Genomic DNA, 14,606 nt, shown 5'->3' on the forward strand with positions numbered 1-14,606 from the left:
TCAACATAGATATCTGATAGCTGGAACACGTGCACTAGCAATCGAGGCACCAGTGCACATTCTCACCCTCTTTCTTTTCCTCTGGGTTTCCTCATTCCTGATGCAGCCACATGGGAGTGGCTCTCAGTCAGCTTTTGCTTCTCTTAAACAGTGTTTTATTTCATCAGTACATTTGCTTTGAAGGCATGAACGGCTTTACAGAGGGGCTTGAAATGCTGCTGGGCTAGTGTCCATTCCTGGTCTCTATGGCGGCCACCCTCCTCACGCCAGGAATGCTTTTGGCCTGGGCTCTCTTGGCTTGTGGGGGTGGAGGGAGCTGGAGGGTCTCCCTGCACAGGCTCACAACCTGCACGGACTGCATGGGCAGCGGCTTCCTCCATAGAAACCAGAGTGTTGCCGGCCGCTTTGCCTTGGCACATCACCCTCACTGTGTGGCTGGGGCAGCAATTGGGGAATGCATGTCACAACAGTTTCTTACGCAGTTAATAGTTCACTTGCCTAATTTTCTTTCCTTTCTATCTATAGAAATATTATGGGCTGGATACAAAATGGGGTGACATCGAGCAGTGGATGGTAGGCCTCGAATACAATTTTAAGACTTTAATGGTTTATAATTTAATTCTTATGCAGTTTAATTATGTAGATAGATTCCTATTGCACCATAATCTAATACTGAGAGATTTTCTTCCGGGGTTTTTGCATCTGGTCTCCGACTGTTTACATCCCTGTGGGAAGCCTGCTTACAGGCGGTCCTGGCCAGGCGTTTTTGTCTTGTCTGTTCAGTAGCTTCTAACTGCTGAAGTCTCCAGGCTGGCAGTTTGTGGGGGTCTCTACTACCGCAGCCTCCCCAATCTCCTGGGGCAGAGGGCTCTCCACTAGGGACTCAGGCTGGGCATGTGTCCCCTGCCATGCGAACTTTCCAGAGAGCTTTCCCATCGCCTCCACGCCTCGCCAGGGTCTAGTTGGCACCCGGAAGGTGCGTTATGCTCCGCTTCCTTCATTCATGATTGCCGCCAGCTGCCCCGTCACCCTCATTCTGACCTTTGTCTGCCTTTGCCGTTGGGTCCCCTCCTCATCTTGTCCACTCTGCCTGCCGAAACCACTGTTCTTTGGTAAGAAAATTCCTTTACCTTCTCCACCCATTTCCTAGAACAGCCCCTCTCCCTTCCTAAGTCAGCTGCGAGCTAGCTGACCCCTAATGATACCCCTGTCCTTCTGGCCCTTTCAGGAGGAGACAGTGCCCACATGGTGGGCTCTGGAGGAGGGAGCATCCCGTGTGCTTCCCGCTGGCCCCCCAGAGAGCCTGGCTGGGCTCCTTCTCATTGATTCGTCCACCTCTTCCTGTCCCTGTTGCTTTATTGACCAGCCTCATGGACATCCTCACATGCTTTTAGCATTTGACAACCTGGCCAGGATAGAAATGTCCTATTAAATGTTCATTATATGTAAAACCATCTAAGGGAAATGTAAAATGATCTCCTAACATCTTAGATACGTGTGTATTATATAACAGAACAGTTCCTCAAATAGAGAGAGCACACACTTCCTATATTGAAAAAAATGATTAAATGCAACTGGTGTAACCGTCATTTTAGGCTTAATTGGCACAGGCGGATGTATTTTTATCAGATCTTCAGACACAGGTAAAAGACATGTCATTGTTTTATATACCACTAAGAAAGAAAAAAATGCCACTAATTATAGTTGTGAGCAACTTTGATTATAAGATATATCCCAAGTTCAGAGATGTCTAAGTGTGAAAAACTGTGTGTGTCTTTGAATCCACAAAGTATAATAGATAGAGTGACATCTTTATTGGATCTTTTGTGGAAATGGTTTACTGTCTGATTTCCAAAGAAAGAGAGTTCAGAATGGGAGGGAAAAGCAGGTTGATTTAAATGGACGAGATTATAGGGGTTGGAAAACATGAAGACCCAGTTTTGCCCCAATGCCCACTGTTTTTTTAAAGCCAAAATGAAAAATGCCAATTATTTGTGTGCTTAAGAACCAGTGTGACTCCACCTTTAGAAGAAAGCATTTTTCCCCAGTGATTTAATTGAAACCTTTAAACGAAAGCAAAGAAAATATTTATTTGACATTTAGATCAGAAATACTGTATTATGTTGCAATAGGACTATCTAAGGCTTTTTTTAAAGCACTTCTATGTCTGTCTCTAACCTGTTTATACTGTTTCCTCCATTGCTTTGGTAGGAAGACAGTGAGCGCTACTCTCGTAGATCCAGAAGAAACACGTCGGTCAGTACCATGTTCATTTATTACTTAGGCATTTTGATTGAAGTCTAATTAGTACTTTCAGTAGCTGAAATAAATATATGTAAGTAAAATCATCTCTTAATCATGCTTATGAAAGAAAGTAACTGCTACTGATATAATACTGATGTTATTAGCTAAACAAAGACTATGAACTTAGCTTTTAGCATTTTGACCTAAATTTGGTGAGGAGCATGTATGTGAGAAATTTTTACATGTAACATACTCAGGACAGTTTTAGTCCTTTTTTTGCTATTGAATATCCATGAATAATTTGCATAGTAATGTACAATGAGGCTGTGTATTTATGAGCTGCCAGTGAGATAAGAAATACCACTTTAGTGAAATTAACTTAAATCCATATTAGCTGTAAACAGAGGCGCACAAAGCCGGTGTTGCTGAGGACTTCGGCTCGCAGCGCTGAGGTTTTCGGAGGCGGCTGGCCCACCGTACTGCTGTGGCGTTGGATCAGCTGCATGCCTCTGTACTTGTGCATCTGTTTCTTTATGTGTGTTATATTGTCGCTTCACGGCTGTTTTCATCCTTTCTTTTAATAGGCTTCTGAGGAAGACGAGCGCATGTCAGTGGGTAGTCGTGGAAGTCTGAGGGTCAGTACCAGAGTGATTGGGTTTCACGGTACAGCTGATGGTCGAAGTCCTTTGCTCTTTCATCCCTGGGTTCACGTTTCTCATCCGTTGTCCCTAGAGGCTGATAGTCAGTACCTAACTGACCTGATGTTCATTTAAAATCTAAAAACTAAGGGTGTTTACTTGTTATTGTGGAGAGGTTATTAATACACATGAGCACTTTGGTTACTGTCTTTCTCCCGAGAGTGGAAATCGTCATTTTTTAAATATTTGTCTGCATCACAAAACTACGAAACCTTGATTAACAGTTGTCGGCATTGTTGCTGTGATGAACAAAATGTGGAGGCACATTCAGTGCCTAAGTCAGTCTGCATTCCCACTTACATATATGCTCCCAGTGCAATTGGAGCCTCAGCTGAAGGAGCTGCATGTTAAAGTGATTATTATTCAGGGATGGTTTTGCATAGTTCCTATAGGCTGCCTGGTGAAAAGTGGACGGGGTTTGGTTCACAGGACCCGCATCTGCCTTCAGGAGCCTTTCCTTTTATCAACTCTAATGAAATTTCTTCATCACTGACAGCTTAATGGTTAATAAACACAGATAGATATTTTCCTTAAGCATTCCAAAAAACTTCCTAATTATACTTGGAAAAAATTGTATGCTTTGGGAAGTGAAATAGAGAAACCATGTCTTGCTTCGCACTTTAAGTCAATAAATTAATCTGAGCATGTCAATTTAGTTTACCACAGGGATGAAATTGCATCTCACTGCTAGTAATAATTAGGTCTCAGAGCAGCCACTCCATTTTACTTAAGGACTGTCTAGAGCTGAAGGCTTGTTTTTCATCACTGTGGCAATTAAATCATCATATCACTCCTTGACTACTTATATATGCACTAAGTGGGTATTTAATTTGGCTGTAACAATAAAATGTCAAGGTGATACACTGTCATTGTGCTGTTAAACGATTCTGCTGTTGTCACAGTCCTTGCAGTGCCAAAAGTAGATCCATAGTGATAGAAAGTTATGGTTCCAACGTGAAACCCATGAAAGTGACATCATGCTATTTGGAACTTTCTCCTGTATCTCCTTAGTGATACAGTTGTAACTCTCTCATGGAGACCCTCTGACGTGATTCACTCTAGAGGAAGGAAGATTTATGTCACCAAAATATTACAAATACAAAGCTCAGTGGACAAGACCCAGGCATTATGCTGCTGAGCAGGCCCAGGAGAAGGTTGAGTCCTTGAAACCAAGTGAGGAGAGTATTGTTTCAGGAAGGAAGGGGAGTGATCGAGTGAGGGTAGAACTAAGAACTGAGCATTGGACTTAGCATCGTGGAAGACATCGGTGACTTTGACATGAACTTTTGATGGAAATGGTGAGAGCAAAACCTGATTAATAGAGGAGAGAAATTGGGACAGAATCCAAATCCCTCTATCAAAATGTACCATCTTTAGATCTATAATCCTCCTACAATTGTAAGCAAGATTTTGTGTGCTTGCTCTTACATTTTTCTGGGAAAGGAATTTTCACTGAAGATTCTCAAAGGCTTCTGACTCCAAAAAGTGTGAAACTATTGCAATATTAGTGAGTATTATATATGGTGTTTGCTAGCATTTATTTCGCTTTCCATGATTTTAGCCAGAAATGAGTTAAATTTATTTGATGGACACCATTCTTTGCCAAGATAGCAAGTGTATTTGTTTTAAAGTACAAAATTTCATATAGGAGGTCCACAACAGGATGCTAAATAAGGTGTGGGGGGAGAAGTGGGTGGGATTTTCATTTTCAGCCAGATTTTGCTACACAACTCTTGATCTAAAGAAATGGACTCTCTTTAAAAACCACAGAACTTGAGAACTTGCATCCTAGAGATGAAACTTCAAACCTCCTAATTTTTATAGGTGCAGAAGAAGGCCAGCTCAGTTAGGAGGCCCACTCAGGGTCATAGTTCTTGGTGACAGTGCCCGTGCTGGCTGCCCAGACAGCCGTGTGCCCTCTGTGTGCTGAGCAGCCCAAAGCTCTGTCCTCTGCTGGTCAGTGCAGCTGAGCCAGGAAACCCAACTGCCTGCTGAAAGGAATCACATCTCAGTCCATCTCTAGGGAGGGTTGATTTGTGCTGTTTTTATGTATTTTAATATTCTGAAATCTTTGCTTCATAAAGTTCAGATATAAGATCGAATCTTTTATTTAACTCCCCAAACACAGGCCTTGTTCATTCAGCTGGCGATGATGATAAAAGAGGAATTTTACTGTGCTATCCTGGCACTTCTGTGGACGATCCCCTCAGAAAATCTAGATTTTGGATATCATAAGTTTTTAATTTTCCTTATTTAAAGATTGACAGTGATCTGTTTATTTTTTTCCTAATATAATTAGAATGTATTGTGTAGAGGAGGAAATCAGATTGCTCAAACTACTTCAGACTTCATGAATTATAGCAATCTTCGCCATAAACGTTTTATTTAATGTTATTGGATTTTATGGTATCTATAATTCTAACGTAATTCTTCTTGTAAATATACGTGAGATCCTAGAAGTCATAAAAAATGTGTTTGTGTTAAAATTTTAAAGATCGTTTTTTTGTTTTTATGTTTTACTAAGCTTTTTACTTTATTTCCGGCAACTCTCTTTGTGTTGTTTTCCTCTCCCACCCTTATTCTGACAGTCGCAGCCTGACCTGGAGTACAGGGGTCCCTACGCCTGGGTGAGATGGTCAGATAAGCCTTGCTGTGTGATCCTAACTGTGTGGTGTGACAGAAAATAACCTGTGGCATCTCCACTAATTTCACGGGTGATTTTCTAAAAAGCCAAGTACACCTTTGTCCATCTACCGGTCTTTTCCTGGGGAAATGTGGGGTCCAGAGGGCAGGTTCACACTCTGGAATGAGTGATCTTCCTCCCAGGAGCAGCCCTGATGCTGTGGGTGGGCTCAGGAACCCCAGCATCTGTGTATAAATACTCACCAGATGGCCTTTGAGCACCAGCTGTTTGCCACGCAGTGTGCTAGCTGCTGTGCATATCAAGATGAAAAAGATAATGTCTTGCTTTCAAGGAATTCAAATCAGATCAAGAATTCCCAAAGCCTCTAAATTTCCTATAAAAGATGAAATGTATAGTCATTTTACCTAATGAAGAATTCATTATTTTCCAACCTGTATCCATTCAAAATAAATGAACCATCTGGCTCTTTTGCCAGGAAGTACTCTTGGTGAAAGACCTCAGTTCCAGTTACCAAAACAAAGGCTTTTGATTTAAACTTGGAATTATCATTCCTACATTTATCTGTGAGAATTTCTGTGCCTTATGCTTTCTGAAAACTTGTAAACTTTATACTTAAAAGAAGAAAAATTTAATCTTACCAGAAAGCACAACTCAGCATTAAAGTGCTCAGGTACCAGGAAGTTGACCACTGACTTTTGCATTGTCACATGGGAAGTTCACTGATACTTTGATAACACTGCACGTAGTCTTAGCATTCTGACTAACCATAAGTTTGCATTAGAATAACTGGTTTTGGTAGGGCATTTACCCTTGTATCTTATTTATCTTCTACTAGAAAATGTTGATTTAAGAATGTCTTTTTTATTTTGTTCTTACAGCAGTGTTTCTCAGTGTTACTGTGTGTAAGATTCAGCTAAATTGCGAATGTCTAGGCCCCACCTCTAGGTGTTCTAAATTCCTAGGTCAGGGGCCCATGCTTCTAAGAAGCATGCCAGGTGACCACGATGCGGGTGGTCTGCAGACCCCCTTCTGACACACAGTAAAGAGTGTTGGAAAAAGAATGCTGTAGGTCAAAGCTAGTTGAGCATCAGAGACCTGCCTTGAGATGAAGTTAATACGCTGTCAATGGACTTTTTATTCTAATGTTGTTACAGTTCATTGTCAACTCTTCATACCCTCTTATGTCACATAAAACCAGCCCCACCCATCTGAATACAACACATAAAAGTAGTATCCAAAAGGAGAAAGTTGGTGGTGTTCTTTAAAAAGGTCAAAGTACTTTTCACTGTAGCAGTATTGTCAACAAGATCCTATAGATTTGAGAATACATCCTAGGAACATATTGTATTCTAGAAATATATTCCTTATGACAGAATTCTGTTACATCACAGCAGGGTGGATGTTCCACAAAGCCTGCAAAAGTTTTTCCTTCGTTTTCATGGATGGCTAGAAGAGAACGGTGACCAGGGAGAGCGTGACTGTCCCTCACTGTCCCTGCTTTCACTCCCCTCTGCCCTCCTGCTACAGGCTAAGGTAGAGAGCAAGACCAAAGGAAGAATTCCTCTAAAGCAGTATGGATTTTATAAGCTACAATGGAAAACCAGAGAGTTTATGTATGTAACACATTTTTCTTCCTCGTTTATTGGTAAAGTAAAAGCCATCTAAAATTGATTGATGTTAGCTTCAGTATTGTATTCATTTCTTCCAGAAACTAGTTTCTAAAGCGATAACAAGGGAATAAGATTGAGGTCTAAAATATACAAGTCCTTGACATGCATTTCCGTATCAAATAATCTTGTCAGTGAAGACATGAAAGGAAATTAGGCTAAGTAAAATTTCCACCAGTTTCCAAAGGCTTTTACTATTTATTTCAGTCTTAATGTTCCTCATAGAGTTTTCACATTTAATGTGGAAGGATTTCTACATACTCTTTTGTTTCGAAACTTCAAATCACTCTTTTATTTATTTATTTATTTATTTATTTTATTTTTTAAAGAAGATGACCGGTAAGGGGATCTCAGCCCTTAGCTTGGTGTTGTCAGCACCACACTCAACCAGTGAGCCAACCAGCCATCCCTATATAGGACCCGAACCTGGGGCCTTGGTGTTCTCAGCACCACACTCTCCCGAGTGAGCCACAGGCTGGCCCATCACTCATTTATTTTTTGAGTTATAGCAAAAGTAAATATGTAGTTTCATAGTCAAGGTTTCATGAATCTGGATTTATAATCTGTCCAGAAATTCAATTATTTATTCTGTGTTAATGTCATACCTGCAAAGTACGTGCTAAATAGTCTTCCCCGCTTGAATGAGGAGCCCTATTCTGCACCCCTCCTCACCTCCGCTCCATGTGCTTGTCACCTTCCGCATGTGTCACTTACCCCCTGGTGAGTACGTGCTTCAGGAGGGCACCATTAGTGCCAAGTTGGGACACATGTCCATGACCCGACAGCATCCCCTTCCATTTTCACCAGTTGTGTAGACCGCTCCTCCTTTCTCTATCTTGAAAGCCGGTTTTGTCTCAGATGTTTGACAGCCTTTATTTAGAATCAGCAGAAATTTCCATACAGATCAATTCGAACCTTTTTATTTTTATTTTTATTTTTTTTGTCTTTTTCGTGACCCGCACTCAGCCAGTGAGTGCACCGGCCAGTGCCGTATAGGATCCGAACCCATGGCGGGAGCGTCGCTGCACTCCCAGTGCTGCACTCTCCCGAGTGCGCCACGGGCTCGGCCCAATTCGAACCTTTTTAGAAAGCCCATGCTTTGGCTTAGGGGAACTTGGGCTGGGACCTGAAAAGAGAGGGAAGATAGACATACACCTAACATAATTGTTCTCTTTTTTTCTGGAGGACAGATTACGAAATCATTAAATATGTCCTCAGATTTCATTTTGAAAAATAAAGGAGGTAGGAAGACTGGATGAATGAAAAACTAATATAGAGGATATACCCACGATAAATAACTTTTCTATGATGAACTTTTGCATTTAATTACAGATTGAGTAGAAACTATTTCTGAATCTTCTGAATACAGCTTCATCATGGGTCATGATTTTCAAGGACTTACCCTGAACCTAGACTAGAAACTAATTGACTCAGGCCAAGTCTACACACTGGCCTGACATCCAGGCTTCTCACAAGCTAGAATTTCTGGAGCACTGCCATAAGACTGGCTACGAGACAACTGCCACAGGGAGCTGCACCAGGCCCATGTGCCTCGCTCTGCAGGAGGGACTCAGAGCGACCTTAAGACCCAAAGTGACATGTGACATTAAGAGAACTGATTTGGTCAGCTTGGCAGTGCTATTGCTCCCAAGCTGCAGTGGGATGGACAGGAGGCACGAAGGCAGTTTGGGGCTGCTGGGGTTTGTGCTGCCCTGGGCTCACCATTTCATCTGCTCCCTAGGAAAGCTCGGTTTATGCCCGGCTGATTCTTCCCTGCTGGTTTTTACCTGTGTCTTCATTTGTGTGCTCATGTCAGCTTTCCTCTTTCCTTCATTGAAACAGACAAATGGTTATGATGGAGAATTATATGGATCACAGTCCCTGAGTAGAAGATCTGGCAGGGTTAGTATAGCAAATTTGCATGGCAGAAAATTGAAACAGGTTTCCTCAAAGCTTCTAAGACACATTGCTAAATTTAGCATCTGTGCTTTTTTTATGTTATGATGGGTCTCTTTTTTATCTAGTGCATGATAGAATAACAGATAATGTTTTTCAACTAGGAAATATTCTCAGAATATTAGTCTTCAAACATTCTTAGAACGTTAACGTTCTGACTTTCCAAGTGCTAGTGCAAGAGAGATCGATATTGATAAGTTTCTCTAAGTATTAAAAGATCTAGATTCCCTAAGTTTAAAAAGATCTAGAATTAAAAGATTAGCTCTTTTCTTTATTTTATTGCCCTACATCTAGGTGTATGATATGTACATATATCAGCATATTCAGCTTTCAAATATACTTAAATCTGATGTTTTCACAATGCTCCACATCTCTCATTTGTAATGTTAATGCTTATCTTAAAGCCTGTGTTCTCCTGGTGAGGAAAAGGAAGAGAAGAGAACTGGATACTAATACGTGGAATGCTCACAGTTGAGGGGTGGGGGGCAGAAGAGGAGCTGCCTGGTGCCAGTAGCCGGGGAGTTAGAACAGGCAGTGGGTGAGGCCTTTGGATTTATTGAGGAGGAGGTCATTGGGGATTTCACAAGGTCAAACTGGATACATTTTAATTAAACTTCATGATCTGCTGCAGATCCGTTTTATGTTAAATGATCTAAAATCTTCTCACTGCTTCGGTTTTTTCTTTTGGTGATAAATTTTACTAATTGTGTAAAATAGTATTTCTTTTAATTTACCTTAATTATGTTAGTAAGATATTTTATATATATACTTAAATCATATTTTTCAGCTTCACATGGGTGATCCCACCCTTACCTCCCCCACCCCCTACCCTAACCCACCCTGAACTGGCTGACCAGGTTGTTTTTACCTTCTCATTCCTATTTAGGATTGGATGTACTTTTATTAGATTTTGTCTTCTAAGCTTTTCTCATTCCAGACTTAAACCTCTCAGTTTAAAGGCTGTGTCCTCCTACTTAATGTTGCTTTTTATATTGACATCCTTTGGACTTTCTCCAGCTCTGTTATGTTTTTCTTTAATACAGCACTCCAGGGATAGGAGCATACAGCACACCATTCTGTACACGCCAGATGGTAACAGTCTTGCTTACTGTGCCCGGCATTCTTGCAGACTGCTTAGTCCTGGCATTACAGGACAGGAGCTGCAGCACTTTCTGATGTCCCCTACATCGCTCACTGGAATTTTATCCACTGCTTTGCAACTTTTTTTCCCTAAGTGCATTGTTTTACCATAATTGATCACAAAAAATCATAGAATTGGAAGTTACTTAAGAAGTTCTTTAGTTCAACCCAATATTACATTCTCTAGAATGTCCCTAAGATGACATCAAGCTCCATGTTGTACGTATATCCGTATATTTTAACCTTTGATTTTTACGTTAAGACTGTAAAAGAATACTTTATGATTTAGTTAAGAATTCAATAATGCCTCTAGAAATCAAAAATACAAAAGGACCTGATTATAAACTGTTCACCACAGAATGAAATTGGATATAAAACTGATTTAATAAATAATAAGAAAGTATAATGATTGAAGAACAAAATAACCTACGTCTAAGGCAACATCATATATACAAAGATCCCAGAGCAGAAAACTCCAGGAACAGTGTAAGGAGGAGCCTGGAGATAAGATTGGATCAAATGAGAAATTCTGTACATGTAGGAAATACTTGTTTGTGGGAAGGAATAAAATGACCAGACTGATGCTAACAGTTCAGAAATTCCTGTTTCCTCTCTAAGGGAACTCAGAGTCTACATGGCAGGAAAACTGCGTGATCATCTTGATTGCCATTTCACACCTTCATTTGCAACTTTCACCGTGTTGCTTTCCCCTCTACATTCTTGGATGGATCTGATATTTTTAAAATTTTAAATATTTTTAAAGTATTCACTCAAGATACCATAAAGAGATCTGCAGGGCACTTTCCTTTTGTGGATAATGGTTTTCAGCTGGTGGTGGGAGTGGACTTGCTCCTACCCACCAGCCTTCCTGGAGCTACGGTTGGGCTGTAGCCCCCAGGTGTGCTGGGTGGAAGAAAAATGGAAAATTTTGCAATAAATGGAATTATGGTTACCTGAGAAGATATGTAATAAGGAAAGTTTAGACTAAGGTTAGAGAAGGTCCAGCATGAGATTTAGTAGTAATTGCAGTGTAATTACAGATGTGAAATTGGGAACAGCAGTAATAGTTAACCACACAGCATCACTGAGACATAATCACTGAAATATAAAAGATGGCTTAGACTCTCTAGTTGTTAAGAATTTGTGCTGTACCAGTTTTGTCTTGATTCTTTAGATAAATCAGCATTCCTGGGGTCCTAATATTGGTTTGTATTGTTTTATATTTGCCTTTTGAATGGGACAGACAGTGCTTTTGAAATAGTATGGAAGTACTCACCACTTAAAAATGTTTTCTTCTTTGGTGCTCAGAACTCCAGCTACAGCGGCGATGGCAGAGCCTCTTTTTCATCATCCAGGGAGGAGAAGTTGGTTGGTTTCCATTTAAATCTTTCACATCCTCTCTTCAGAAACTACAGGTTTTGTCGCATGCAATCTTGTATGTGTGAATTCAGCTCTCCTTTTCTCTTTTAATGTCTGTTACAAATTTTCATTTGGATAGGTGTTTTCTTAAACTGAATTTCTGAGCAGTAATTAACTTACTCTACTATCCTGCAGTTGAATATGACAGCTTGCACATGAATTGTGGTATTCAGCTGGCTGCAATGAATGGATGTGTGTTTTTGTATATATGTTTTAGTTAGAATTAATTAGAAGGAAAAAATAAGAAAAGGCACGCCTTGGGTTCTTTCCTTGAGAGTTTCTGAAAACAGAATTACTTTATAGGATACATGCAAACCTTGCAGCACTTTCTCAGGAATAGACTAGACTTGGAATCAAAATCAAATCCAATGCAGATAAAGAGCTCTACTCAACAGAGATCCTTCCCATACTTCAGGAACTTGCATCAATCTTGATGGACATAATTTCTAAACTATTTAAGAACCCTAATGGTTCATATTCACTCAGCAAAATAAGGGAACTAGTTTAGGTAAGAAGAAAATCGAATGAGGCCTGGGGTCACAAAGATACACGGTTAGATAGATAGGTGCTCTCGAAGCACTGGGTTCTAGAACAGAAGACAGCCCGGCGTTCCAGACACCAGTGCCGCAGTGAACAGATGAGTAAACAGGATGACAGGGAGGGACTAATTCTGCTGGGAAGTGTCATAATAAAGGATGTGAACTGAATAAATAGGAATAAATAGGAAGTAACCAGGTGGAACCCGGGAGAGGCTGTGTGGGGGGAGGGCAGGGTGGTGTCTGTAGACTTGGTGACCTCCCACCCGCAGCAACCACCCCACCTCAGAAATCAGAAAATCAGAGCAAGTCTGAAGTCCACAAATGCCTCTTCTGTTTCCTTAAATTCCGCACACACACACATCCATGCAGTCCTTGGCCTCGTTTAAATGCTTCTAGAAGCAGTAGCTGGGACCCCCTTCCCGCCCTCATTCCCCATTTTCCCTCCAGGCTTCCTTCCTTGTTAGGGGCCATTCCTCCTCCGCCTCAGTATTTAATTCTGTCCTCTCCTCTGTCAGGCCTCGTCCACCTCCCTCATGCCAAAAGGGGGGCTCCAGAAGGTGCGGGCAGCTCCATCGCCCCTTCAGCTTGCTTGCCCACTCTCCAACTCCTACCGCGGCCTCCCAGCCCCTACGATAATAAATACTCTGTCCCTCCCTCTAAGCTGATGGCCCTTCTGTCCCCTAATAGGTGAGTTTTGACTGAATATAAGATCAGCTGTAAGCACCAAAGTATTGGCGGGTTTTAACGCCTTGAAAAAGGGTTTGTGTGTTTTCTTAATTCAAGAAAAGGTTTTGCTGTTGCAGAGAGCACTTAGTCATTCCGAAATCTTTATTTCCTGCTTGCTTCGGATGAGCTGGATATCTGCTCCAAAACTGAAGCTGGTGGTAGACATCTAATACTCAGATGCGAGTTATTCACCCAAGTTCAGTCTGTATTGGACCCAGTTAAACTCATTTAAGAGAAATAACCCACATCCAAAGGGGTTGAAAGTCAAAATTAGAGCTGACCCATTGAACATAAAAAAAGAGACCAGAACTCCCTTTGAGGCCGTGTGTCCCCGGCTTGTGCTGCCTGACTTCTCCTTTCACTCACCCACCCTCCAAGTCTTCGGGTTATTATTATGCTCTGTAAGTATCTTATCTACATTGGCTTGTTTAATTGTATTTACATGTAGCAATGGAAACGTATCTATGTAGGATGTGATATTTACGACTCCTCAGAATAACTTTGAAGTCTTTAAGATTTGTCAGAAGCAAACCCTGGGCGTGACTGCACTGTATGCAGCTGTGGGCACTTTCTCCCACCTGGCTGCAAAGGCCTTCATGCTTTCTGTCTCCTGCAGAGGGGTGGACTAAGTGGCTTCTACACAGTGTTCTCTCCAACCACCAGAACAAATTCCAGTATTGGTGTTAAATACTGAGTTTCTCCCTGTGCCCCCCAGAATTCCACTTGCCTCTCTCTGAGGTGACTCTGGTGTGGCTTATTCAAGGCATAGGCATGAGAGGCACACGGTATGGGATGATGGAATATCTTAAGGTGCTGTCCAGTTAATTTAATGGAACTACTACTTCAAGGACTGTCCTGTTCCTGTATGACTAGTAGAGTACTGCCAACATAGAAATCTAAAGCAACTGGCTTCCTCTTCAAGAATCCTTTAATTTGGCTAAAACATTTTATTCAGGGAAACTCTAAATTTATATAGTAGTATTCCCAGAAATGCATAAATCGTTGGTCTCGAATTGTATCACTGAGTTTATCTTCTGTGATTCCTGAACATGTATTTATTATGTAAATGCCCAATTAAGAGGGCCAAGCAGATTATCTCCAGTGAAATATTCTATTACATCAACTAGAGGTTGATATCCCTTGATATCCCTCCAAATTCTTGGTTCTGAGTTTTTCCCACCATGCTTTAAAAATCAGAACTCAAATTACAAAGACCTTCCAAACCTTTTGGTCTTGCTAGCAATTAAAATTAAATCTATTTTTTTCTATGTGTAGACTCAAAAGTCCTAATTGGGTCTCATGTAATAGTTTTGTCCATTAACTAGTACACTTCTCTTTCTGTCTTTCTTTCCCCTCCCCAGAAGTGCATGCGCTTGATTGTTTTTGTTGTAAAAGGTAAATTTGTCTGAATTTACAATACTGAGTGCCTTTGAGATGACATGAAGGTGTCAGCCTTTCTCCGCTCCCCTCCCGCCTATTTTCTCCGATTACAGGGACTCTCCTGCTCCGACCTCGGGCCTCCCAGTGGTGGCCTTGCTGCCAGACCCCTGTCTGCCCAGAATGGAAACCGGGT

The 14,606-nt window shown here is 41.2% G+C and overlaps 1 protein-coding gene across 9 annotated transcripts in view; it reads left to right on the forward strand.

Moving 5' to 3' along the window:
- LRRFIP1 (LRR binding FLII interacting protein 1) overlaps positions 1–14,606 on the forward strand; it is a 139,585-nt gene that overhangs the window by 81,019 nt on the left and 43,960 nt on the right. For 6 of the 9 annotated variants that reach the window (XM_063080653.1, XM_063080667.1, XM_063080710.1 and 3 more), the window contains 7 exons: positions 526–573; positions 2,212–2,256; positions 2,829–2,879; positions 5,531–5,569; positions 9,096–9,155; positions 11,658–11,717; positions 14,527–14,604. In XM_063080653.1, the coding sequence (XP_062936723.1) occupies positions 526–573; positions 2,212–2,256; positions 2,829–2,879; positions 5,531–5,569; positions 9,096–9,155; positions 11,658–11,717; positions 14,527–14,604 (381 nt within the window). The remainder of the gene's footprint in view (positions 1–525; positions 574–2,211; positions 2,257–2,828; positions 2,880–5,530; positions 5,570–9,095; positions 9,156–11,657; positions 11,718–14,526; positions 14,605–14,606) is intronic. The other 3 variants (XM_063080685.1, XM_063080676.1, XM_063080694.1) reach the window with 3 other exon arrangements.

This window comes from Cynocephalus volans, chromosome 1 (assembly GCF_027409185.1).
Source record: "Cynocephalus volans isolate mCynVol1 chromosome 1, mCynVol1.pri, whole genome shotgun sequence".
NCBI lineage: Eukaryota > Metazoa > Chordata > Mammalia > Dermoptera > Cynocephalidae > Cynocephalus > Cynocephalus volans.